The sequence below is a fragment of the Acinonyx jubatus genome, chromosome D3, assembly GCF_027475565.1.
Source record: "Acinonyx jubatus isolate Ajub_Pintada_27869175 chromosome D3, VMU_Ajub_asm_v1.0, whole genome shotgun sequence".
Lineage (NCBI taxonomy): Eukaryota > Metazoa > Chordata > Mammalia > Carnivora > Felidae > Acinonyx > Acinonyx jubatus.
In genome coordinates, this window is record NC_069392.1 from 26,310,409 (window position 1) to 26,337,850 (window position 27,442).

Sequence of the window (27,442 nt, forward strand, 5' to 3'; positions counted from 1 at the left end):
AGTCAGGTAAGCGTCCTGACTCTTGATTTCGGCTCAGCTCATGATCTCATGGTTCATGAGTTTGAGCCCTGCATCAGGCTCTGCACTGCTTGGGATTCTCTCTTCCTCTCTCTCTGCCCCTCCCCTGCTCTCTCTCTCTCTCTCTCTGTCTCAAAAAATAAATAAACTAAAAAAAAGTTTAACTGGGGTGATATTAAATGCAGACATAGCTAATAAGGCAACACGTATAGTACGTTCCTAGATTTGTAAACATACCCAGATATGGTGAAAAAAGTCTAGACAGACATCTAACAAAAAACACTGATGCCCTCATTAATGATCTGTGTGCTGGGATGATAGGTGTTTTTCATTTTCTTCGTAATTTCCTTCACTGTGGTAAAACACACATAACATAAAATTTTCCATCAGTGACATTTAGCACACTGTGCAACCATCACCACGATGTAATTCGAGAACTTCTTCGTTCCCCCAAAAGGAAGCCTGCTACTTGTTAATGTCAGCCCCTACCTACCTACCTACCCCCAGCCCCTGGCAACTAACCTACTTTCCATCTCCAAGGACTTACCTAATCTGGACATTTCATACATTATTTTAAGATGATTTGTATGTTCTGGGGCGCCTGGGTGGCTCAGTCGGTTGAGCGTCCGACTTCGGCTCAGGTCATGATCTCACCGTGAGTTCGAGCCCCGCGTCGGGCTCTCAGCTGACCGCTCAGAGCCTGGAGCCTGCTTGGGATCCTGTGTCTCCCTCTGTCTCTGCCCCTCCCCTGCTCGCACTCTGTCTCTCTCTTTCTCAAAAATAAAAATTTTTAAAAATAAATGAAATAAAATAATTTGTACTTTCTAAATTTTCTTTTTTACAACAAGAATGGATTACTCTCGTACTTACGCACAAAACAGGTTCTAGTTATATAGAAATGAGGGGGCAGGTGGGCCACACTACCATCCAGGGGCCCCACCTCACAGCCAGAAGCCCTGGGACGCCCTACCTCTCCCCGCTCTGGCGCTGGTCTGTCCACGTCCCATACTGGCTGTCGGCTTCCTGCACGAGGGTGTCAGTGTCCTTGGCTTCGGGGGGCCGCCTGGAGAAACACTGCTTCAGTTGGTCCTGTGGGGACAAGCCAGAGGGAAGATTTCTATCAGGGGAAAATGCTCAGAACCTGGTCCCCAGCTGACACAGATCACATGGCATTGCCCCTGACTCAAACCCGCCCCAGCTCCCGACTGTGCTCAGCGACGGGTCCAAATGTCTGGGGTGGGCATTAGGGCGGCCAACTGCGCCAGTGTGCCCAAGGCATCACAGGATGCAGGAGTGTCAGTGCTGAAGGCAAGCAAGCATCTCAGTCGGTGCTGAGATGAAGGTGTCATCCTCCCCAGCACGCTGCCCGTCCTCGGGGCCCCTCTCCGCCTGGCATTGCAGGCGGGATGATCTTCTCTCCATCTCCAGTCTCCCAGGACTTGTCCACCTGGTAGGGATGCTCCCTCACCCGTCCCCTGCCCCAGGTTCCCACCGCCACCGGCTTCCCATCTGCATCATCCAATATGGCATTCGTGGAGCATTTAACTGTGCCCAGCGGCAATCAAGCTGTGTGCACTTTGTCTCGCTGAACAGCAATCCCATGGTAATCTTTATCACAATCCCTGTTTTACAGATGGGAACACGGAGGCTCAGGCCGGTCGAGTGACAGGCCCCAAATCAAACAGCCTGTGCACGGTGAAGTGGAACCCAAACCCGGGCAGGAGGCTGGGACCCCACATCCAAACGGATAACCACGGCATCCCAGGCAGCCTGGATCACTGGGTATTCACTACCTACTCAGTTGCGATCTCTGCCCTCGGCCGGGGCGCTTGGAAGGAGTGCTGGCACATGGTGGGCAGTCCGTAGACCTCCACTAAGTGACTGAACTGCTGGCTTCCCCCACCTTATTCACTTTGGCAAGTTAAAAGCCCCTTCCCTGCTCAACAACCTTCAGTGGCTCCCTAGTGCCCTCCAGCTGAAATCCCAACATGCCTTGTAATGGAGCCCCAAATTTCGTCTCCAGTGTGCCATCTCCTGCCCCAAACAAACCCTTCCTCCCACCCTCCCGGACCTCCCCACTGAGTCCCACACAAGCTTCCCACATCCCAAACTCTGTGGTTTTGCTTGCGCCCCTCCTTCTTCCTCCCATCCTCCTCAGCCAAAGCCATTGCAACCCACGGCGATCTCTCCTCCTGCCGAACCCTTCCTGCCCATGCTGGGCTCACTGTGGTACCAGCTAAAGTTTGACATAGAAGGTATTTCCTCAAGAGGTATTTACTGAGCGCCTACTATGTGCCAGGCACCAGGGAACCGGGGGTGGGGGATCGCAGCACAGCAGACACAACCCCTGAGGTTCTGTGACCCAGCCGATGTGCTCTTCAAGGTCAAGATGCTCTATCATCTTAGTTTACATGCTACGCTTTTCCGCGGCTTCTGCGGAACCGTCCTTGGCTGAACAAGCTTATAGGGTCCAGGAGAACGAACACAGGCCCGGGGAAATGCTTATTAGCTGTATGACCTCAGGGTTTTCACTTGGGGCCCAGAGAAGCTACAAGGGTCCAGTGAGGACACCGTCGCCAGGCTAAGTGCACGGATGCAAAGGACAGGACCCACGTGACGGCTCCTATGCCTACCCACTTCCCCATTCTCTTCCTCTCAGCTTTTGGGGACACTTGTGTGCCCCACAATGCTCCAGGGGATGCTGTGCGGGGATATATGCAAGCATGGGCATTCAGAAGAAAGCCTTCTGTCACCTCACAGACGGCCACACTCGAAGACCCTAACAACAGCTAATGTCCGAACACCCCCAACACCACTGCCTGCAGAACGCTTTTCTTTGACGAGGTAACAAAATAACACGTGTTTGTTGTAAAACGTTTAGAAATGATAGAAACGCGCAAAGAGTAACACCCCTCATCCACTGACAACATTCTGGCATAGTCCCATCCAGAACTTTCCCTGGGCCAATTCATCGACATCCTTATCTTTTTTCTTTCTTTTTTTTTACGTTTATTTGTTTATTGAGAGAGAGAGAGAGAAAGAGTGTGTGTGTGCGTGTATGGGAGGGGCAGAAAGAGAGAGAGAGAATCCCAAGCAGGCTCTGCACTGTCAGCACAGAGCCCGATGGGTGGGGGTGGGGGGGGGGGCTCGATCCCATGAACTGCAAGACCATGATGGAGGCAAATTCAAGAGTCGGACGCTTAACCACCTGAGCCACCCAGGCGCCCATCCACGCCTCATCTTTAATGGCTGAAGATCCCACTGGATGCACTCAGCACCGTTCGTTCATTTAACCAATCCCCAAGTGTTGGGCATTTAGGTTGCTGAACATTTCTCCCTGTTATAATCAACAACATGACGAATGTCCTCGAGGCTACGGTGACACATGTCTGTGATTATTCCCACGGAAGAGAGTCCTAAGTTTAGAAATCACCAGGTCAAGGGGTGGCATATTTTTAAGGCTTTGGCTTCTGATGAGCGAGCCAGTCTTGGGACAGTCTGCCCAATCTCCAGGCCCATGGGCAGCATGTGGGGGTGGCTGTCCGCACGCTTTAGGGATGAAGTCAGTCCCCGCTCGGGGAAACTGGGGACATGTTTGCCTTGAGAGATCACCTGACATTCTCAGATGCCCTGGACCCTGCACACAATTCTCCCTGGGGCCCAGGAATGGAAGTCGCCATCTGAGCACATCCCCAGCTGCTCACTGTTTTTCAAAGATGTCACAGAATCAGGCATTCCCTAACTTAATCCCCTACACGGGTCAGATGCAGAAGCCAGAGGCTGGGGCCTTAGGGGGTTGCTGCCGGTGGCCTCAGCGTCGCTGTCCTGAGCACTTTGCAGACAGCTGCACGCTGGATACGGGGCAGCGTGTGCCAAGCGTGGTGGGAGGCAGAGGGGTGACGGCTCTGTGTCACAGCTCAGGCAGAAGGGGAGTGCTGCTGTCTCCGCTCTGTCTCAGCTGTGTGGCCTGGCCACGTGACGCCACCCTTTCGAGCCTCAGTTTCCCCATTAGAAAAACGGGGGTTGTTTTGTGGCTTCAAGGACATAATCTCCGGAAATCACCAAGCTGAGGGGACAGGAGCTGCAGGTGTTCAGAACCATTTTCATGTCCCTCCCCCGGAAGGACGGGGGTCTTTCATTGCTCAGGGATGGAGAAGGGAGGTGGAGGTGGGGCCTTTGGAAATCAGAACGGCCGGGTGGGTAGGATGCCGAGGGCGGAACCAGGGCAGGAGAGGGGGGCTGGATGTCAATGGTGTTCAGCAACGACACGTAGGTCTCCATCCATCCCGGTCTGTGGGCCCCCCTGAAGGGATTTAGGATTTACACTCAGGGATGTGGAATCACCACAGGCAGGAATACACGCTTTCTCCCTGCACCGCCTAATGCCAGACTCGAGATTCCCCAGGGCAGCACCCCTGACTCCTCTCTCCCTCACTCCCACCATCAAATCAACACCCGGCCCTTCAAAGTCTCCTTCCAGAACATTCTGTCCGGCCTTGGCCAGCTCCAGGGTCTCCCTGCCTCCTTCACCTCTGGCTCCTCCCATTATACTTACAAAACCATAATCTGGGCCCGCAAGGTCCCTGCCAAAGCCCTTTCATCGCCCACATCCGTCAGGCTCAAGTTCAAACGCCTCAAAGTGGCTTGTGGGATCATCATTACTTGGGCTCCTTCCCCACCATCTCCTGCCCATCCTGGGCCCTCCCACTGGCTGCTCCCCCCTCATGTGCCCCTGGCTACACTCTCTCTCACCTCCAGACCCACTGGAGCAGCCACCGCCTCCCAGCTAACCTTCAGATTTCAACTTTGAGGGCTCTTCCTCCAGGAAGCCTTCCCTGAACTCACCCCTACCAAGGCTGGCTCAGGAGCCCCACGGCTCTCACCATGCCCTAGATCTCAAGTCTCTATATCTGTGCTGGGCAATACATAGCTGCTAGCCACATGTGGCTATTTAAACTTAACGTACATTTGTTAAAATTAAAAAATACAAAGGATTCCTCGGTGGCACCAGCCACATTTCAAGGGCTCCATGGCCACATGTGGCTACCATGTTGACCAGCACGGATACAGAACATTTCCATCACTGCAGAAAGTTCTAGTGGACGGCACTGCTGTAGAACTTCCCACAGTGTAATAATTAGAATTGACCTCTTTTCAGTCTCCCTTGGACGTGTCCTGCTTCTGGAGCCAGAATGTCTGGATTCATTACATAGTAGCTGTGTGATCTTGGGCACGCTACTTAACCTCTCTGTGCCTTGCTGTCTGGACCAAAGAGCAAACGTTACATATTTGGCGGAATGCCATCACAGTCACCACTCTTCAACACAGACCCCCAAGTTTGGAGTAACTCAGGGGGTAGGATTATCTAGGGGGATTCATCTTGTCAATGAGGCTTAAGAAAGCGAGCTGTTTATCAGCACTTTCTCCAATGAGTATCCTGGGAACCTTGCATGCACTGCAAATTATTCATGGCTCCTCCCTCTGGCAGACCCTCACTCAAATCAAGTGAGGCCTGAGCTTTGCTCCCCGGGTTGCGAGGCCTCGAGATCAACCACCAAAAGGCCCCAAAACTCTAATGAAAACTTTCCCAAAGTCAGACTTTTAATTAGCTTTAAGGCAGGATATTCTTCCAATTCAGGCCTGCCTCACCAGGCTGCTACAAAAACCCTCACTGTCCACAGGCAAGTAGATGCCGACAATACACATGACAAACTAATGAATGACACACGTGTGTCCCAGTGAGTCCCCCGTCTGGAACACGTGCCAGTCTTTTCTGACGTGCATCCCCGATGGACAGCCACCCGATGCCCACAGCCGCATTTCAGTTGTCATTTGTCACATGAGGATGACCAAATCTTATCATTTAAAGTGAGAAGGACTCGGGGCGCCTGGCTGGCTCAGTCGGTTAAGCAGCCGACTTCGGCTCAGGTCATGATCTCGCGGTCCGTGAGTTCGAGCCCCGCGTCGGGCTCTGTGCTGACCGCTCAGAGCCTGGAGCCTGTTTCACGTTCTGTGTCTCCCTCTCTCTCTGCCCCTCCCCCGTTCATGCTCTGTCTCTCTCTGTCTCAACAATAAACAAACGTTAAAAAAATTTTTTTTTAAAGTGAGAAGGACTCTTGAGTCAATTCGGTTGACCTTTCTCAGATGAGAAACTGAGGCATAGAGACAGGAATTACTGTCTAGCTTTTAGTTTTCACAGTGAGCGAGAGGCAGTGCGGGCACCTCTGGGACACAGGGTTCCTATCCCATGCTCCTTCCAGCCCCCAACATCCACCTGCCCCCAACTTTCCCAGGATGCTTCAAGAGGCTCTGATGAGGAAGTGTATGCAAAAATGGGGAAATGTGCGTGAAAATGCTCTCAAAAATTTCAAGAACTTGGCAGGTTTAAAAACCACTTGCTTGGGGGCGCCTGGGTGGCCAACTCAGCTGAGTGTCAAACTTTGGCTCAGGTCAAGATCTCCCGGTTCGTGAGTTTGAGCCCCGCGTCGGGTTCTGTCCTGTCAGCACGAGCCTGCTTTGGATCCTCCGTCCCGCTCTCTCTCTGCCCCTTCCCTGATCACTCTCTCAAAAATAAATAAACATGAAAACAAACAAACAAAAAAACCAAAACACTTGCTCGGACTAGGAGCTCACCAAGTCCCAAGCCTCAGGTGCATGAAGACCCTGGGCCCTGGTCTTATAAGCAAAGATGACTGTCTTAGCCCAGAGCCCATAATGGATAACTTCATAATAGCCACGCTGGCGAGGCCAGGCTAACACACGCCTTTAAGGGCCGTGTTTAAACATGCCATAACACACATCCTGAAATTTAAAAACCTGTATATCCCTCGAGTCAGCAATTCTGGTTCCAGAAATTTATCTCAAGAAAATCATTAGACACACTTGCCAAGATCTACGAACATGAAGGCTCCCTGCAGGAGAGCAAATATTGCAAAGTATTGGAAATATCATTGCAAAATACTGGAGACACCACTGCAAAATCTTGGAAATGACCTAGATGTCCAGTAAGATGGGGATCAGTGGAATGCAATCTGGTGTATCCACACAATGGAATAAAGACTGCCAGGGAAAATGATGCTCAGAAAGAAATGTTTACTGTCAGAGAAAGATACCTGTGTTATACTTGCAAACATTTAAAAAAAAAGAAAAGGTAACACAACGGCACGTGTGTATGTGTCTTATGACACCGGTTTCGTAAAAACAAACACATAAACGTACGAGGAAGGTCCCACGGCAAACCACTAACAGTGGAACTGTCTGTGGGGAGTAACAGACAGGAGTGATAAACAGGGTGTTTATTACTCATGATGGTTTTATTTAATATCCAAACTTGTAGTTTTATATCCCAGTACAATCAGACAATCAAATTAATAAAATGAAATAAAACCCATTCAATCCCGCCTCCAATACGATCGTATTGCACACGCACCGTGAGGGAAGAACAAATCAGAAATCTTTATGTGTTAATCCGTATCAGAACCGGGCAAACCTTTTCTATGCAGGGTCAGATAGTCAGTCTTTGGGGCCCTGGGGGCCATTCAGTCTGTGTCCCAAGTACTGGGCTACAGGCAACATGTCAGCGTGTGTGGCTGTGTTCCAATAAAACTTTACTTACAAAACAGGTGGCTGGCGAGATTGGGCCCCACAGGCACCTGGCTGATCCCTGATCTATGATGCGCTTTGGACGGCCAGCTGCGTGAAAATGGGGACTGTCCCATCCAGTGCTGCCCCCCCACCAGCACTTAGAACGATACCCGGTCTATGGTAGTTGTTGAATAAATATTTGTTGGAGGAAGGTGTTTCCAAAGATAACTTTTCTTTGCAGTGGGTACGTGCGAACTTAACCAAAAAAGCAACGGCGTTAGGGAGGAGGCGGGGAGAAGAGAAACTACCACGCCTGCGTGTATTCTGGGGTGTCTGACACGTCCACCTAGGAAAAGAACCCTGAGTCAGGACGGCGCTCAGTGGCTCAGCTGACAGGGCAGTTCGGAGCAATTCAAGATGTGCAACCCCTCCCCCGTCTGCAACTCTACACTGTCAGCTGCGCAGGGCGGCTGGCTGGTGACACCTGCTCCGTCTCTGCCCCTGAGGGCCCGCAGCGCCTTCCTCTCTCGAGCTCAGGTCAGCCTTACACAACCGAGAAATCAGAGCAACATCAATGTCAAGGGCGAACACTCCTGAGGGCTGAGGGCTGGCGATGTACTCTTCCATTCTGCCATCTGTGTTCCCAGACAACCCTATGTAGTAGGAATGTCATGGATCCGTTTTACAGGGGAGGAGACTGAGGCCCAGAGAGGCGACCTGCCATGCCCGAGGTCACGGAGTTACGTGGTGGGGAGCTGGCATTTGAACCTGGGTTTGCTTGGCGCCCAAGCCGGTGCTCCCCACAGCCCATGCTGCATTTCCTGGCCCTGGTCTGACATAAGAGCTTGTTGGGGTCCTCTGCGATCATTTCACAGATGAGAAAACCAAGGGCCGGAGACGGGGGGGGGGGGGGGGATGCCCGCCAGGCCTGGCCTGCAGGGTTCACGACTCCCTGGCCTGTGCCTGTCACTACAGTCCATCTCTAGCAGCCTCTGTCGTGGGGTCACAGGCCCAGGAAGGGGAGGAGGGCGGGGGGGGGGGGGGGGGCGGCAGGTCAAGGATGAGCTGGAGTTGTCACATCCACACTGTGCCCGCCCCGGTCCAGGCTCTTTTTAAAAAAAAAAAATTTTAAGTTTATTTATTTTGAGAGAGCGCGAGCAGGGGAGGGGCAAAGAGAAAGGGAGAGAGAAAATCCCAAGCAGGCTCTGTGCTGTCAGCGCAGAGCCCGATGAGGGGCTCGACCTTACGAACTATGAGATCACGACCTGGGCCAAAATCCAGAGTCGGACAGTTAAACAACTGAGCCACCCAGGCGCCCCCAGGCTCTCTTCATAAGAGCACTGTCCGTCTTACTTCAGTCTGCTCTGAACCCCAAGGTCCAGAGTCCACTCTCCTCACCACATCTGCTTATCCTCACCCGTCCCCCCGGCCCCCACCCCCACGGCCACAATGACGCCCAAATCCACCATGCACCTTCCCACCACGGGCCTTCGCCCATGCTGTTCACTCTGCCCAGCCAGGTCCCGCACGTCAGCTCCGGGGGGCGGAAGAGGGGGGCGCCTGTCCTAACCCAAGTCTGAGTCCTGGCCGGAGTTTTCTCCTTGAGCCCCCGATCTCGGCTGGAGGTTCTCATCACTTGTGGGAGTTGTTGGATGCTTGTCCCTCCAGAGATAAAAAAGAATCTCCAAAATGGGGAGGGGGCGGGTGGGAGTTGCATTTTCTTCTCACCTTTGGATTCACAGTGCTTATTTACAGGACCTGGCACTTAGTAACTGCTCAATACATTGGAAGGAAGGCAGGAAGGGAGGAGGGAGGGAAGGAGGGAAGGACAGGAAAGGAGAGGGAAAGACAGGAGGAACTCGATGGGGAGTGGGGCCGGGCAGAGCCCTTAGAACATGCCCAGTGCTGCCAGCACATACTCACACAGTGTCCCCTCCCTGTGGACTCCCCGCAGGGGATGTCCACAATGCCACCTAGGGCTACAGCACAAGCCAGGCTTGCCCCTGCCCTGCCCAGTAGCGTGGGGGTGGCACTTCCCAGGGAAAGTCGGTAGGATACCAGCTGCTGAACCCTCCCAATGGGCTCCGAGAACAACGGTGCAGGTATAGTCAGGTGAGGCCAGGTGTGGTGGCCTGGATGGGGGCATGGCTCAGGGTGTGGGCTGGCCACCTGGCCACAGTCCACTCGGGACCCGCCACAGGCATCAGTCAGTGGGGCAGGAAGATCTTGAGGTCATCTCGAAGGTTGGTGGCAAGCTTGGGGTGGAGAAGGGAGGCCAGAGCGAGCGAAGGACAGAGACAGACGGGCAAACGGAAGCAGACAGAGGAGCAGCAAGAGAGCAAGAGAAACCACGGGGACACACATAACCAGAGAGCGACACATGGGCAAGAGTGACCGAGAAGCAGAGGAGGATGTGTGCCCGGACCTGAGGGACCCACCTGGACTGTGGCTCTGAGGTCCCGCCCACAGAGACACACCTGTTCTGGACTCCATCCCCTGACCTGGGGTCATGGGCACAGATACTACTCTCAGCCATGGCTCCCCCTCTCTTGACCCTACATGGTCAAGCCCCTCCCTTCTCTGAGGCTCAGTTTCCGTTGGGGCTAGATTAGACCCAGTGGTTATAAACACTCTTTGGATAACCTAACAGCCCCTGGTGGTTAGCAACCCTAAACCACAAACTTGTAGGTTGCAGGTGTGAAATCGACCTGCTCCACTAACCTCTGTCAAGTTGGAGGCAGGACAGGTCCTAAGACTCGGCAGAAAAGAGGCAAATCCAGCCCAGCCTTTTGCTGGCTGTGATTCGAACGTCTCCAAACCCCGACTTTCCCATCTGTGCGGTGGGGATGGGGAGGATGCCCGGGGTGTTGGGAGGATTCTGGGCAATGTCTGGTGAGAGCTTGCACCTGGCCTGATGATGGTGATGTCCACTGTTTGGCTCCCCCCAAAACATATCATTTTAACAAACACTGTTAATAATGTGCTATCTGGCCCTCATGAGGCCAAAGAGTCCCACCGCTCAGCTGGGGGCCGGAAGGAGCTGCCTCAGCCAGACCCCAGAGTGTTTCCCTTGACCTGGCCACGAGTCAGCCGCTCCTCTCTACCACGAAACGCAATGAGCTGGACCCCAGCTCGGCCCAGCAGACCTACTGCCCTTCGGGGCCGAGCCCCCCACCAGGGTGTGCCGGCTGCAAGGTGATGGGTCTGGCAGAGATACGCCGTCTCCACGGGACAAGTGCGTCACCCAAAGTGACAGGAACACACGTCTGCAGCTGGTGCTTGGGAGAGGCGTGTTTGGCTTCGGCTGGGAATGCCCGCAAGACTCCATAGCGAGGGCTTCCTGGCTTTCCTGACGGCCTCTGAGGCTATACATAGAAATGACAGCTGGGCTGGGGTGGGGTCGGGGGGCCCAGGACTTGTGAGCCGCAGAGGTGGGGTTCCCCCAGACTCCAGAAGTCCATGACACCCTAGGGCCCTGCTCTGGATGTCAGAGGTGGTTAAGAGGTAGAAATGAATGTAATAACCGTGAACACTTAAGGGGCACCAACAGTGTGTCTGGGAACAAGTCAATTCCTTACGTGGGTCATCTAGTTCAATGCCTAGAACAGTAACACCACCAACAGACACGTATATGGCCCTGCCTGCCTGCCCAGAGGCCATATTTTGTCCACTCAACCACCGTAAGAAGCAGGTAGAAGATGAGGCACAGAGAAAGAAAATTGCCCAGGGTCCCATGAGGGAGTGGAGAAGCCCAATTCGAACCCAGGTGGTCAGGCTCCGAGTCTAGGACCTGTGACCCCCACTCTGCCAACTCCTACTGAAATGCCACCCAAGAGATGACCCTCTGGAAGACTTCTTGGTACAGTCTGTCAGCCGCTGGCCAGAATGTGTCCTTCAAACACAGCTCAGGCATCACCTCCTCCAGGAAGCCTCTCCTGACTGCTTCCATCTGCACCTGGGCTCAGTCTCTCCTTGGGACCCATGCTCCACCCCCCCCCCGCCCCCCCGCCATGCTCAGCCCATCACAGACCTTAACAGGCTGGGCTGTGCTTACTGTTTGTCTGACTGTCTCCTCTAAACTGTGAGCTCCCTGAGGGCAGGCACTGGGGCATCCATTCACCCTCAAACCCCAGCGCCAAGTTGAGATGGCCACAGCGTTCAGGAAGCAACTGACAATGGATAGACGGATGAATGAATGAATGAGTGAATTCATAAATGATCCCCTGCTCCCTTTCTAATGCCCATGAATGGTATTACTGTTTACTCAGACTCTTGATACATCTTCAGACCATCTGTTTTTATATATGCCCTTACATTTTAATTTTTATTACTTTTAAAGACAAACTCAAACACCATGTTCAGGGTGCAAACTGTGAAAGTGGATTTGTTTAAGGTACAAAATAGGAGAGATTAATCCAGGGAAGGAAGACGATCCTCCAAAAACAAGAAACCTTCCTGCAGGGGGCAGGAGAGAAGAGCAGCATAGAACATTCTAGAAGTACTGAGATGCCCTTTGCGTGGAAACAGACAAATTCAGTCTCCCCCCCCCTTTTTTTTTCACTTTTGAACATTTATTTACTTTTTGAGTGACAGAGAGAGACAGCATGAGTGGAGGAAGGACAGAGAGAGAGGGAGACACAGAATCTGAAGCAGAATCCGAGCTGTCAGCACAGAGCCCGACACGGGGCTCGAACTCACGAACCGTGAGATCGTGACCTGGGCTGTCGGACACTTAACCGACTGAGCCATCCAGGTGCCCCTCAGTTTCCCTTTTAAGTCTAAGCTTCTGTCAATAAAAGATGTATAGTTCTAAGGTTAAGATGCACCCAGGGAAAAGAGAATTTAGGGTTTTTAAAAATGTGTTTAGGGGCACCTGGGTGGCTCAGTCGGTTAAGCTCAGGTGATGATCTCGCGGTTCACGAGTTTGAGCCCCGCCTCAGGCTCTGTGCTGACAGCCCAGAGTCTGGAGCCTGCTTCAGATTCTGTGTCTCCCTCTCTCTCTCTCTCTCTCTCTCTCTCTCTCTGCCCTCCCCCCACTCGCGTTCTGTCTGTCTCTCTCAATGAATAAACATTAAAAAAAATTTTTTTTAAATGTGTTTAACCCAAGTGACAGAACAGCCATGACCCAGAATACTATACTACTTAATTGTTAAAAGTAAGTGTTAAAAGAGATAAGGCAGATATAAATGCACTGATCTGAAACGCCCCCCTTGCCCTTATTAGCACGTGAATGAAGCAAGGCACACAGCAGCAGGTGGAAGGCGGCTGCCATTTGTCTGTGAGGAAAAAAGCATATTCTTCTCTATGTAAAAACACAAATATATGTGGATATTTGAAAAGGCACAGGATCCTGGAGAAGGACACAGGAAAACTATAACAACACTGGTCTCTGGAAGGGGCGGTGGGGGGCGGGGAGACCTATTTTTTATTCTACCTCTTTTTGGTTTTTGTGGGTTTTTTTACGTTTTATTCATTTTTGAGACAGGGAGAGACAGAGCATGAACAGGGGAGGGTCAGAGAGAGTGGGAGACACAGAGTCTGAAATAGGCTCCAGGCTCCGAGCTGTCAGCACAGAGCCCAACGTGGGGCTCGAACTCACAGACCGCGAGATCATGACCTGAGCCGAAGTCGGCCGCTTGACCGACTGAGCCACCCAGGCGCCCCTATTCTACCTCTTTTTGAATTTCGTCACATTTGTGGTTAGTAATAAAAAAAAAATAGACGTTCACCATGTACAATTCTGTATAAATAGATAGTTGTCTTAGGTTTCCTTGCGTTTCTTCCTCATGGGACTGGCTTCCCGCCCATCCTGACTTGGCTCCTTTTTAAACAGTCTAAGCCAAATTTGAGTTCTTTTTTTGTTGAAACATCACACGTCGAAACGTCCCTGTCATGTTTATTTCAGGCCGGAGCTCGACTTGTCAGGTGAGGGAACTGTAGCCCCGACATATAGGTGTGGACCTGACGAACAGGCAGGAGGCTGGGTGTGCCTGTCCACTGCCTCGGGTCCCCACGCCTCGTCCCCGGGGCTCCCGGCGTCGCTCCCCCTGCAGGACAGGACACGCCAGCAGCTCTGCGGGATCTGTGGTGGAGAAGCACATCCCGATGTCCCAACGTGGCCGTGCCACTCCTGCTCCCGGTGGCTTGTCCACGAGCTACGCACACAAGCACACCAATGTGCACACATAGGCCAAAGGACACGCACGAGCAAATACACACAAATACATATACACAAATATGTGTCTGCAAAACAGACACATGAATGCAAAAACACAAAACATACGCACACACACACACACACAGATGCATGCACGCAAAACACACATGAATATACACGAAATACGTAGTACACACACGCAAAGAACACATACGACGCTAAACACTCGTGCAAAAACACGCACGGAAATACACAACTGTACACAAACGTACAAACACACACACACACACACACACACACACACACCCAGGGATGTTCACAGTAGCGCTGTTTTTGGTGACAGCAAAAACCCAGTTGCCTTGGCATAAGGGCATCTGACGCATAAACCAGGGGTTATCCCTCCAAGGCAATACTGTGTTGCCATTAAAATCACCAAAGTCGAGGAGCACCTGGGTGGCTCGGTCTGTTAAACGTCCGACCTCGGCTCAGGTCATGACCTCGCGGTTCGTGAGTTCGAGCCCCGCGTCGGGCTCTGTGCTGACAGCTCGGAGCCTGGAGCCTGCTTCGGATTCTGTGTCTCCTTCTCTCTCTGCCCCTCCCCCATTCATATGCGCACGCATTCTCTCTCTCTCTCAAAAATAAACATTAAAAAAAAATTTTTTTTTAAATGGAAGTCAAATTTTAAATGCTGATATGGAAAGGTGTCAAAGCCCTGGTGGATAAAGTTAAAAAGAGCAAGGAGCAGAAAAGTCTGCCTTAAATTGCCCCCTTGGTCATCTTGGGCCCTATGATTAATAAAGGGCCTGATATAATAAAATATCCCAGATACCTTAGGGCCTGAGACAGAGGAGGAGGGGGAGTGGGCACATAGGGTCCGGGGTAGTGGGTGACACAGGGCTTCACGGAGGGTGTGCGACATGACCCTGAAAAGTGGGTCAGATGTGGCCAGTAGAGGATGAACAGAGAAGGCAGCATAGGCGAGGGAACAGCCTGGGCAAAGGTGAGGCGGGAGGAAGCAGAATGTCATCTTTACTAAGAGCCTGGCCTCTTGTGGCACCAGGCACAGGACAGGCACAGGATGGCCCTGTCCGTCCCATCCAGCCTGCACAGCGGTGCTGCACGGGAGGCCCAGCACCCTCCTTGCTGACAAGGGACTGGTGTGCAGAGAAGGGGAGAGCTCAGAGCACGGGACCTGAATGGAGCGCCTCTTCCTTGGGCTGGAGCCCAGGCAGGGGTAGGGGCCTAGCCGGGAAGTTCACTGTCATCCAATGGGCACGGTGGCTCCTTTGTTGAACACCCAGGCCTGGTGGAGGAAGAAAACCAGTTTGGCTGGGCTGACATTCCATCGCTCTGGACAGAGCCAAGAGCTCTGTTTCCTTCTGGTGCCCAGCCCAGCCTGTGGCTTTGTTCAAAGACCCTGCCCAGGGCCCAGGGTGCTGGTTGTTCTAACTCAAAGCTAAACCCACCCCCTGCTTCCTGATCCTGCCCTCGGTAAGCCAGAGGCCCTGGAAAACATCCCAAGTCAGGGATCTGCCTTCTGTGGTATTCTTGTCTGCTCAGCACATGCATGACTCACTGGGTCTCCAGTTGGTGACAGTGCTCACGGCTTCAGCTGGGGGTCCAGGATGCAAGGGTCAGGCCCCACGCAGCACTCAAAGCAGCTTATCAGCTGCCTGAAAAAGACGGGCCCACCAACAGAGCCCAGAGAGCAGTTCGGGCAGGGCAGACACCACACCTCGGTCAAGCCCACAAACAAAACAACAGACTCATTGGAAGCAGCCGGGGCCCATGCAGGCTTTTGGGGACACTGGAGAAGCCCAGAACGTCCTCGGGGTCAGAGTTCACTTGGCAGGGCTTAGGAAGTCAGACTTGGTGACCATGAGGCTGCTGACATGTGTTCAGGATGTGCAGCCTACAGAAGGCCCACCTCAGTGTGGGGGCCACACCCAGGCACTCAGCATTTGGGTTCATCCTGGGTGAGCGTGCTGTGGTCAGGCGCCCCGCAACGTGCTTCACTGAATCAGCCCCCGAAGGTTCTCCCACCGACTTGTGAAGTGGGTTCTATCTAATGTCACGGCTCTGTGGGCCCCAGACCCCAAGCCCAGGTATTTAACTGCTGCCAGCCAGGTTCCGTCTCCCAGGCTTGGTGTTATATGAGACCGGGCTAGACAGCCAAGAGGCGAACGCCCAGGAGGGCAGCAGGCGGATTAGGCCCCAGAGAAGGGAGTGGGGGTGGGGGTGGGTGGGGGAACATCCCGGGCATAGCACGGGCAGTGCTACCCAGAGAATTTCTACCCCCTGGTCCTGCGGGGACTGCACCCTGACCCACCTCCTTGGCTCAGCACAGAGAAGGGGCCATCAGAGCTCAGACAGACCTCGAGTCCTTGGCTGGGCCTCTTATGAGCTGTGCGCCCTGAAGTGGGTCACTTTCTCGGGGCCTCAATTTTCCCCCTCTGTAAAATGGGGGTCATCACTGGGGTTGTGCCACTGGGTCAGGATATCATCCAGAGCTTGCTCGGGCTTGCTGGGCCCCGTTCTCTACACAACCACCGCCCGATGAGGGGAAAGGTGGAGGGAAAAAAACATGTCCGCTGCACAAGCCGTGGGCTCTGGGACTTCCTAACAGAAGGGGGGCTCAGAAGTTGCCTGGAGTTTACCCAGGACAACAAGCACTTATTCAGCACCTACTGTATGCCAGCACTCTGCTAAGGATGCCATGGGTGCCTCAGACACCTGCCCTGGGGTGGGGGGGAAGCTTCAAATCGAGCGGGGATGTGGACACATAAGCAAGTCATGTCAACAGGGTGTGTGCAGAAAGGTCATGGACTGAAATGGATGCAGAACAGAGGAAGTGCATGGGGGAGGTCAGGAAGCCTTCCTGGAGGCGGTGACTCTTGAGCTTTTCCTGAGGAGTAGGAGTTAGCCAGGGGAAGGAGGGAGGCAGTTATTTATTTAATACACACAGTATTTGTTCCTTGGGCATCAAGTCAGAAGTGAGGGGAGTGAGGCAGGGGCGAGGCCAGGTGGGGCCTTGAGGGAATGTTTATCCTGGGAGTGATATGGAGAGCCGCTGGAGGGCTTTAAGTTGGGAAGGGACAATGTATACATCAGAAGCATCATTGCAAGCGGAAGAGAACACCCCAGTGGCTGTGTGCAGGATGGACTGCAGGGGGCAAGGGAGGAACCCGGGTGGGGGGGAGGCAGTGGAGAGGACACTTATGCCACCATCCAGGTGAGAGACCCCGGAGGCCTGACCCAGGGCACACCAAAGGGACTGAGAAGCACAAGGCTTTAGGAAAAAAGAAAGGAGCTGAAGCCAGCAGGACCTGGCAGCTGAGGGAGGCAACTGGGAGGAGCCCTGACTTCCAGACTCAGCAATGGTGTGGACCTCTGCCACCAGCAGCTTGGCCAGAGAATGTGCGAAGGGTCCCCACCGTCCCACCTCGGGGAGAGGTGAGGATGAAGGGCGCTGGGGAGGAGGCAAGATGCTGGGGAAGAGATGGGGGAGAGGCAGGAAGGGAAATTCCAGGAAAGGGGAGGCGACAGGGTTAAGGCAGAGATGGCGACCAGCGTCCCAAGAAATCAATATGCAGCTCACCTCCTCCCTGCTGCCTGTCTGCGCCTTCAGTGAATTCCTACAGAGAAGTGAAGGGTTGGTGCCCCAGGCCTCTGGGCCTCGGAGGGGCTGGGATGTTAGCTGCAGACCATGAAGGTCCCAGCGATTCAGGGAAGAGACGCCAGGTTGGCAGGTGTCTCGGGGCCGCAACAGACCCGGACTCCCATCCCGGCTCCCTGGCCCTTAGAAGCTGTGTGGCCTTGAGTAAGTCACTCCACTTCTCTGAGCCTCAGTGATAGCAGGGAATCACTCCTGTGCCCAGCAGCGATGTCAGCGTCGCATGGGCTAATGACCTATGCAAAGGGCTGGGCGCTGTGCTTGACAAATGGTAGGTAGTCAGGAAATGAATGCAATGATTATGATGCTCGTAAGGCCGAATCATCATCTCTCTCTGGCTCAGAAACCAGCAAGAGACACAGAGCCAAAGAGGATGATACAAGGAGCTCTTAGTAATTAGGTGTTTTCAGACTCCATGGTATAGATCACCGCAGCACCCCAAACCTCCCCCCACCCCCGCCCCGCCACCCCACCCAGAGGAGCTGGCAGAAGTTATAGGAATTGTCTGATTCTTACGGCAAAGACTACCCTTAAGCTTCCAGAAAATAAGGCCTTAACTCTAACTTACCCTCTCCAGAGGGTAAACCCAAGCGATTACGGGTGTGAGAGGCAATCGAGACACAAGACACTGCGGGGAATCCTGGGCAGGGCAGAAACCTCAGCTGAGCCTCCCCACCGCGGCAAGCCTTTGCCAGGGTCCGGGGGCAAAAATCCCAGGAGAGCTGGAAGCTCCTGGGCAGACATCCCTCCCGGAGCTGAAGCTGGCTGGAGAAAGTCCAAACTCCTTGCTCGGGCACTTGTAGCCCCAGGACACTTCCAATGCCTGCTGCTCACGGTGCCTGCTCCCTCCTCCTCGCACATATCCTGCTTCAGCTGGTACAACCTTCCACCTGGAATGCCTGTCCCTGCCTCTTTTGCAGGCAAACTCTTACCCTACCTTCAAAACCCAGCTCTCCACAGCACAGGGGAGCATGCATCCTTACTCACAGCTCTCCTTAGAGTGCTCAGGACCGGGGCAGAGGGGGTTTGTATCAGCTCTGACTGCCCCCACCCCAAGACTGAGCACCTCTGAGGCTGGGATTGTATCGGGTTCACCTCTGTCTTCCTAGGGCCAAACCCTGGGCCCAGCACAATGTAGGCGCTCAGTGAATGTTTGAAGAAGGAGGGAGGAGGGAAGGAACGGAAGGGGTAAGGGAAGGAGGGAGGGAAGAAGGAAAGAGAGAAGAATCAAGCCCTAGGCTGTAGATAATACAAAGAAGGTACCCAGGTACTAAAGCACTAATAAGGTACCGCGTTCTAATGTCCTCATCTATGAAAATAGAGACAGGAGTACCCACCTCTCCAGGCTGTTAAAGATTAAATGCAATAATCAGTACAAATGCCCTGCCTGGCACACAGGAAGCCTTTCCTCCTTGTGTGCATTTGTCTGAGCACCTACTGTGCGCAGCAGTGGGAATGAGGAAGGCGGGTGCTTGCCCTGGGAGGAGCTGACATTCTAGCACGGGAGACAGACAAACCACAGCACAGAATACAGATTATACCGCAATGTGTGATAGGTGCCAGGGAGAAACTAAAACTGGCCAGAGAGGAGGAGGAGTTGGTGGGGGGGGGCGGGCAATTTTAAACAGGGCTGTCAGGGTCAGGGGACATCTCTCTTCTGAGACATTTGAGGGGAGAGATCTGAAGGGGGTGGGGGTGACAGCCAGGAGGATACCCAGGAGGACGGACAGGCCGGTGCAATGGGCTGGAGGCAGACTATCGCTCTAAATGCTGCTTTTGCTTCGCTCTAAATGCTGCTTTTGCTACAGACAGTGTTTTTAACGTTTGGTGTGCTGATTTAGGAGTTGAGGCTGAAGCACCCATTTCCCCAAATCACATTCTTTTTTTTTTTTTAAGTTTATTTATTTATGTTGAGAGACAGCACAAGCAGGGGAGGGGCAGAGAGAGAGACAGAGAGAGACAGAGAGAGAGAGAGAGAGAGAGAGAGAGAGAGAATCCCAAGCAGGCTCTAGGCTATCACCACAGAGTCCAACATGGGGCCTGTCCTCAGGAACCATGAGATCATGACCCGAGCTAAAATCAAGAGTCGGACGCTTAACCGATGGAGCCGCCCAGGCACCCCAGCTCCAAATCACATTCTAAGTCTAGCATCCCCACTGCCCACTCTCAAATCTGCAGCTCCCCATATAAAAACACGAAATGAGTGCACAAGCCTTAGGTGCTGACTTTATCCCTGAAGGGCGGGACACAACCCACCCAGGACCTTCGGGGGGCTGAGGTCTGCCGGGCTCATCCAGTTTCTTGGTTGCCAAACTGCTGCATGGGGTTCTCTCTGACTTGCAAACACTGATTGGGCACCAACTGTCTACATGCAAGACCCTTTCCCGGGTGCATTCGTAAATGTCATCTCCAAGTGTGAAAGCCAGGGGCACCTGGGTGGCTCAGTCGGTTAAGCATCCGACTTCCACCCAGGTCATGATCTCACGGTTTGTGGGTTCGAGCCCCACGTCGGGCTCTGTGCTGACAGCTCAGAACCTGGAGCCTGCTTCGGATTCTGTGTCTTCCTCGCTCTCCACTCCTCTCCAACTCATGCTCTCTCTGTCTCTCAAAAATAAATAAATTTTTAAGAAAATTAAAAAAAAAATTCAAATGTGAAAACCAAATTTGGGAGCCTCCGATATTCTGCTCCCACTGGGGGAGGGGAGCACAGTCTCCACTTTCCGTATCCTCTTTTCCAGATGGGGAAACGGGTTCAAAGGGAGGTAGATGTGCACAGGGACACATGGGAATCATACCAGGGTGGCTGAGATTCAATCCTGTCTCCTAGGTTAGCTTCCTAGCCTCCACTCATTAAAAAACATTCTTTTTTAATGTGTGTTTATTTTTGAGAGAGAGACAGAGCGCAAGAGGGGGAGGGGCAGAGCGAGAGGGAGACACAGAATCCAAAGTAGGCTCCAGGCTCCAACGTGTCAGCACAGAGCCCGACGCGGGGCTTGAACCCACGAACTGTGAGATATGACCTGAGCCAAAGTCGGATGCTTAACTGACTGAGTCACCCAGGCACCTCCCTCCACTTATTTTAAGCAACGCTGCAACAGTGGCAGCCTTGGCCCTGGGAACTGCTATTGTCCTCAGAAGTTTTCATCATAAATAACATTTCAGTGATCTGTTGGTGAGGTCTGGGGCAAGGCTGGGAAAGGCAGAGTGATTCTTTAAAGAAAGAAGTGCAGGCAAGGGGTGTGTTTGAGCAGCACACCCTGGAAAAGCTACGTGATGTGGAAGTCCAAGGCTCGTGGTAGATCTGAGGTCAGACAGATCTGGGCTGTGTCCTGCCTCTGCCACGCACCTGCTGTGTGGCCTTGCGCAACGTGCTTCACCTCTCTGATCGCATGCCTGGTTTTGAGGACTACACCTGTTATCGTTATTGTTGACACTACTATTACGTTCTACCCCACAAAGGACCTTCCATCCCATGAGAAGCTGACTTTTCTCAGAGGTAGCCTTCTGACTGTGTTCACTGGGATGTTTTTTTTTTTAATTTTTTTTTATTACATTTATTTATTTTTGAGAGACAGAGTGAGACAGAGTGCAAGCAGGGGAGGGGCAGAGAGAGAGGGAGACACAGATCCAAAGCAGGCTCCAGGCTCTGAGCTGTCGGCACAGAGCCCGACGCGGGGCTCGAACTCACGGACCGGGAGATCATGACCTGAGCCGAAGTCGGACACTCAACCGACTGAGCCACCCAGGCGCCCCCCCCCCCCCCGCTTTTTTTAACACGGTTTGTAAAGAGAATCGCACGCACACGGGTGCACGCTCTCACGCGCAGCACTGGCAGAGGATGGCTCGGCTCCCCAGCCTGAGTTCTCCACTGAGTACATTAGAGCTTCCTGGGACCCTCGGTTTAGGGACAAGGGATCAGAAGCCCAGACAGGGGAAGTGGGCCGGGCAGGTGACACAGCTGGCGGTGGCAGTGTTCAAAGAGGACACAGGCGTCTGTTTAGGGCATCACCAGGACCAGTCCCTCCCAATCCAAAATGTTCCTACGCCAAGTCCCTGCAACATGTCAGCAGGGACACGGTCAGGCGGGGGCCACAAGGAGCCTTGAAGAAATCACGGTCACGGTCACCGCCCAAGGGGCAGGTGGCTGGAGGATTTTCATCTTTAAAACCCAGCTCTGCAGCCCGTGCTGCCAATGGGAATGGAAACAATGGGAAATGTAGCCGGGCCTGGGGCTGCGGCCACTGCAGCCGCCCTCCACCCCCTCAGGCTTTCCAACACCAACAAGCGGCAGGTCCGATGTTTTTTTTTAACTCAACCCACCCCCACTGGGGAAAAGAGCCAGCGGCATTTTTTTATTCTTCCTCCGGCTCCCTATTTATAGCGTGTTGACAGGCGAGGGATGGTTTCCAGCAATAATTAGGGAACCCACACTAGGCTCCAGGCTTCAGGTGGGCCTTGTGGCTGTCAGGTGGCTCTGGAGACCTTCAGGGACCCACTCGCTGTCCCTAAAGGTAAGGGATTCCTAGCTGCACCTGGACCAAGGTGGCCAGGGTCCAGGGGGATTAAAAGGCAGGTTAGTCAAGCACTGTGAGTGTAAAAGGGCATTTCCCCCTGAATACAGAGGTCACAGACCTCCCAAGGGGGACACACCCTTGCTCCTTCTCTATTCTTTTTTTGTTTTTAATGTGTATTCATTTTTGAGAGGGAAAGAGAGCACGAGTCGGGGAGTGGCAGAGAGGGAGACACAGAATCCGAAGCAGGCTCCAGCCTCTGAGTTCCAGGCACAGAGTCTGACACGGGATGTGGGGCTCCAACCCAGAAACTGAGATGATGCCCTGAGCCGAAGTCAGACACTTAACCGACTGAGCCCCCCAGGCGCCCCACTCCTTCTCTATTCTTGCACGGAACTATCACCAGATATTTTTAGCCACAGGGGGACCTTGGTAAGGGTGGGGCTGATGAACAGCGAGTGAGGCCTGCACAGGGCTTCTCAGGGAGGAAGGAGGTTCAGAGTGGGGACACAGGCCTGGATTCTGAGCCCCGCTTTGCCCCAGGTGTCTAGCAGTGGGAGCCTTGGGCAAGTTCCTTGGGCCTCCCTGAGCCTCAGTTTCCTCAACTGTACATTGGAGATAACAATCACCCTCACTTTGCTTCAGCGAGTTTGATGCTCCTCACAGGGAAGGCACGGGACTCCGCAAAAGCATCCCAGCTCGAAGTCACTACTCTTTTTTTTGCCAAATTCTAGAACTGCTTTAGGAGCTTGCCGAGGGGCCCCGGGGGCGGGGGAGTATCATTTGTTGAACTGGGCCCAAGAGAGAGCCAGGGGCCAGGAGTCGATACAACATTTACCAAACAGGACGCTAGTCCCATCAAAGGAGTGTCAGGGGGGCCAGATGGGTGGGCAAATACACGTGGTGAGGGTAGATTAGTTTGGTGGGAGATGAAGCAGGGAACACTACCTGGAAGAGGAGGCATGTGAACTGGGCCTTCGAGGATGGGGACGCTGGCAAGAAGTAAAGATGAGGGGCCGGGGCAAGAGCTTTCCAGGGAGAAGGGATCATTCAGCCAAGTGGTGAAGGTCTGGAAGAGGGAAAAACTCAAAGCATTTAAAAGCCTAGCTACTCGTACCAAAAAAGAGGGGGAGAGAGAAAGGAAGACGCTCTCACAATGAATCCCCTCAAAAACTCTACGATGTAAGTACTATTATTATCACTCTGATCTTGCAAACACGGAAACCGAGGTTCAGAGAGGTTAATTCGCTTGCCCAAGGTCACGCCACACATTAATGGCAGAAACAGGATGAACTTGGTCGAGTCTAATCCCAAACCCAAGGTGCCAGACCACCAAGCTGTCCTGTGTTGTCAGGGCTTTGCCAGGGTTGGGGGCATATCTGCTTTGGCTGAAGCGCGGAGTAAAAGGGGCTGACAACTCAGGTGTGAGACACAGGCTGAGGTTTGGCCATGCCTAGACTCGGGGACACCCGGCATATGAGAAGTTGGCGCCAGATGAGTGGAGGACAGCGTTTCATGGCCATGATAATTCACAGAAAGGAAGGGAGGGAGGGAGAGAGGGAAGGAAAGACCAACCGGAGGGGCTTTACTACACTGCCAGCGCTTTAATCTGCTAAGTCAGGACCCACCTACCCCCAAAAAGAGTTCATTTTAAAATGGGTTGGGGGGTGGGGGAGCGGCTCCTGAGTGGCTCAGTTGGCCAAGGGTCCGATTTGGGCTCAGGTCATGATCTCACGGTTCGTGAGTTCGAGCCCCACGTTGGGCTCTGTGCCGACAGCTCGGAGCCTGGAGCCCGCTTCGGATTCTGTGTCTCCCTCTCTCTCTGCCCCTCCCCCTTTCACGCTCTCTGTCTCTGTCTCTCTGAAAAACAAACATTAAAAAAAAAAATCCAAAATGGGTTTGGGGATTATTGTAACACCCTCAAGTAATGACAAACACCACTTCCAAATAAAAGGCAGTCCTTTCTAAATGAACGGAGTTAGCTCTTGTTTCTTCCTCACCGGTCACGGTGCACATGGGCTTAGGCTGTTGTCTTCCTGTGGCCCATTGGAAACTCCATGAGGGAGGGGTTCATCCCAAACACCACTGTCTCCCCAGCATCCTTCCCAGTGCCTGGGACAGGGGAGGAGCTTGAAAAATACTTGTTAATAGAGTCAGCCCTTGAACAACACAGGTTTAAACTGTGCGGGTCCACTTATATGCAGATTTTTTTTTAAAACAGAGTGCTGTAAATGTATTTTCTCTGACTTGTGATTTTCTTAATTGCAGTCTTTTCTCTAGCTCACTTTATTGTAAGAAAATAGTGTATATATACGTGCTGCTGAAGCGAATACAAGAATACAGCGTATGATACATATAACATATAAAATATGTGATAATCAACTATTGATGTTATCGGCAAGGCTTCTGGTCAACAGTAGGCTATCAGTAATTAAGTTTGGGGGGAGTAAAAAGTTATAAGTGGATTTTTAAAAATTTATTTATTTAAACAATCTCTACACCCAATGTGGGGCTCAAACTCACGACCCTGAGGTCAAGAGTTGCATGCTCTATCAACTGAACCAGCCAGGCGCCCTTAAACGTGGATTTTTGAATGCTTGGGGAGTCACCGTACCTACCTAACCCCCATGTTGTTCAAGGGTCATCTGTGAGTGGATATGGAAGGAAGGCAGGAGGGCAGGGAAAAGACCCAGGCAGACCCCTCTAGCCCCCACATGTCCAGATGACACCAATAAGGATACCTCCCACTGGAAGGTTCCCAGAGAACCAGAGATGCCAGTAACTACGCTTCTAAAGGTGGTAGGGGTGGAGAGGGGCATTCCCTGGTCAGTTTCCAGGAAAAGGCATGAGAACAGCTTGGGTTTCCATCCACCTGGTCTAAAGGGAGCCCATATGCACTGAGATTGGTGGACCATATCCTGCTCGTCTCAGCCCCAAACCCCACAAGCCAAGAGGGCAGCTGGGGCTGGCTCGAGGGCTACCGCTGGAATATCTGTGGGGATCATGTGCTCCCTGCAATGAACGAGCCAGTTTCCTGGCCTCTCTGTGGCCTCCAAACTCTTGCTCCTGGCTTGAGAAGGCTCTGGGAAGGGATCAGATTCTGCAACTTGTGGATAGGTTTGTACACAGTGCTCATTTTCCCCTTCCCACGTAACTGGATATCGGTGCCACCTCAGCAGGTACAGCGTTCTGACAAATTAGAATTACCCACCAGGCTTGGTTCCCTGTTGCTAGGCGACCGGAGGCTGCTGCCAGGGCGCACACCCCGCCCCCTGCCCAGCACACCCCTCCCCGCCCTGCCCCCACCGGGACTGGAGGGTGGAGTGTTCCAGGTGCTACAGATGTTAAAGGTCTGCAACTCATTAATTCTTAATCTTGAACAAATCACCACCACTTTCCTGGTGTTTCATAGTTCATGAGGTGCTTTCTCAAGACCCAGCCCACTGCCTTTTCCCCCTTGTCTGTCCCTACGAAGCAAGGACTGTCATTACCCCATTTAAAGCTGGGGTGCTGAGGCTTGGAGGGAGAAAGGGGCTTGCCAAAGTCACGGAGCCAGTACGTGATGGAGCCAGGGTTCAAATTCATATCTACCGCACTATAGACCTTGGAAGATGCTGGACAGGCCCCTGAACTCATGGTCTAAACAGATTCATTTGGAATGACAGTCCAGAAGGTTGGAAAATGGAAACCTGGGGCGCCTGGGTGGCACAGTTGGTTGAGCGTCCGACTTCAGCCAGGTCACGATCTCGCGGTCCGTGAGTTCGAGCCCCGTGTCGGGCTCTGGGCTGATGGCTCAGAGCCTGGAGCCTGTTTCCGATTCTGTGTCTCCCTCTCTCTCTGCCCCTCCCCCGTTCATGCTCTGTCTCTCTCTGTCCCAAAAATAAATAAACGTTGAAAAAAAAAATGGAGACCTACTTTGATGAACCATCTCTTTAAATAAGATAAATGTGGAGGGATGTGCAGCACCACCCCCCAATCAGCCATGCTGAGCATTGTGGGGAGGGCAGTGAGAAAAGAGATATGTCACCCAAAAAGTCCCGGCAGTCAGGGTTTTTTTCTGATTATAGAAGTTACACATTTTCACTGTGAAATATAAATATAGATCTAGATACAAAGATACATACTAACAATAGGAAGTTATAAAGAAGAAAATAAAAACCACCTACAATCCTATCATCCATAGGAATCACTGTTATTTTAAAATGTGGGTAAACTTACTCCCTGCCAGTTTTCAGGTCATTATTTCACAAAGCTGGCATCAGAATCCAGGGGTGATTTGCCAGTGTGATGATTTGCATAACGTTTGATTCTCCCCCACTAAGCTGAGGGACTCCTAGGTGCCAAGCCCTGTGTCCTGTTTTATAGTCTCATGAGGGGCAGAAGCTCAGAGAGGTGATGGTCTTGTAGAAAGACACACAGCACATTTCAGGAAGCCTGAAGGAGAGCTCTATTTTTCCAATTCTCCTTCACTCTCTCCCTCCCATATATATTTGACCAATGTCCTGACCAGGAGCCGCACTGTTAATAACAACAATGACCATTTATGGAATGTGTACCTTGAAGCAAGTGCAATTTCTCATGCCAATTCTCTGCTCAAGAGCCCCCCTCCAAGGCTGCCCATCATGTGTAGAACAAATCCCAAAGTCCTCCCTGTATCATACTCGGCCCTCCTCACTGCCTCTCACTTCCCATATCTCCAGTATCAAACCCCCCTCATCTACTTCTGGTGGCAGACAGACTCTAAGGTGCCCCCCTGACAATCCCCACCTTGTGTGACCCCCTCCCCTTGAGTGTGGACGGGACCTGTGACTTACTTCTGACCAATGGAAAACAGCCAAGGGGAAGGGATCTTACTCCTATGATTATAGTATATAAGACTCTATCTTGCTAGCTGATTTGTTCTAGAGGTTCTCCCTGCTGGCTTGAGGCAGTAAGGGGCCATGTTGAGAAAAGCCATCTGGCAAGGGACTGTGGGTGACCTGGAGTCAACAGCCAGGAGTCTCAGTCCTTCACTGCAAGAAACTGAATTCTACCAACAAGAGCCATAGGCATGGAAGGGGATTCTTCCCCAGTTGAGCCTCCAGAAGAGAATGCATCCCATGCCCGCACTATGATTACAGTCTTGTGACATCATAAGAAGAGAGCCCAACTAAGCTGTGCCTGGATTCTTGATTTATAAAAACCGTGAGAAAACAAATTTGTATTGCTTGAAGCCACTAGGTCTGTGGCAGTTTGTTATAAAGAGTAGTGCTAATACAGCACCCTTGCTCCACTCCTCAGCCTCCACCTGCCCCCACACTCACTGGCCCCCGTCACAGACCTCCATGGGGTTTCTGAAACAAGCCAAGCACTGCACCCCCCCCCCACTTAGGGACTTCACACCTGCTGTTTCCAGTTCTGGAATGCTCTCCCCCCGACCCTGCACCTGCACGGCTCCACCTTCATTTGGGTCTCTGCTTATATGCCCCTTTCTGGGAAGAGGGCTTCCCTGACCATCTA

General features: G+C 52.6%; 1 protein-coding gene across 5 annotated transcripts in view; it reads right to left on the minus strand.

The window, feature by feature from the left end:
- Positions 1-27,442, minus strand: part of KIAA1671 (KIAA1671 ortholog) — a 202,077-nt gene that overhangs the window by 20,025 nt on the left and 154,610 nt on the right. For all 5 annotated transcript variants that reach the window (XM_053206231.1, XM_027050831.2, XM_053206233.1 and 2 more), the window contains one exon: positions 989-1,107. In XM_053206231.1, coding sequence (XP_053062206.1) covers positions 989-1,107 — 119 coding nt within the window. The remainder of the gene's footprint in view (positions 1-988; positions 1,108-27,442) is intronic.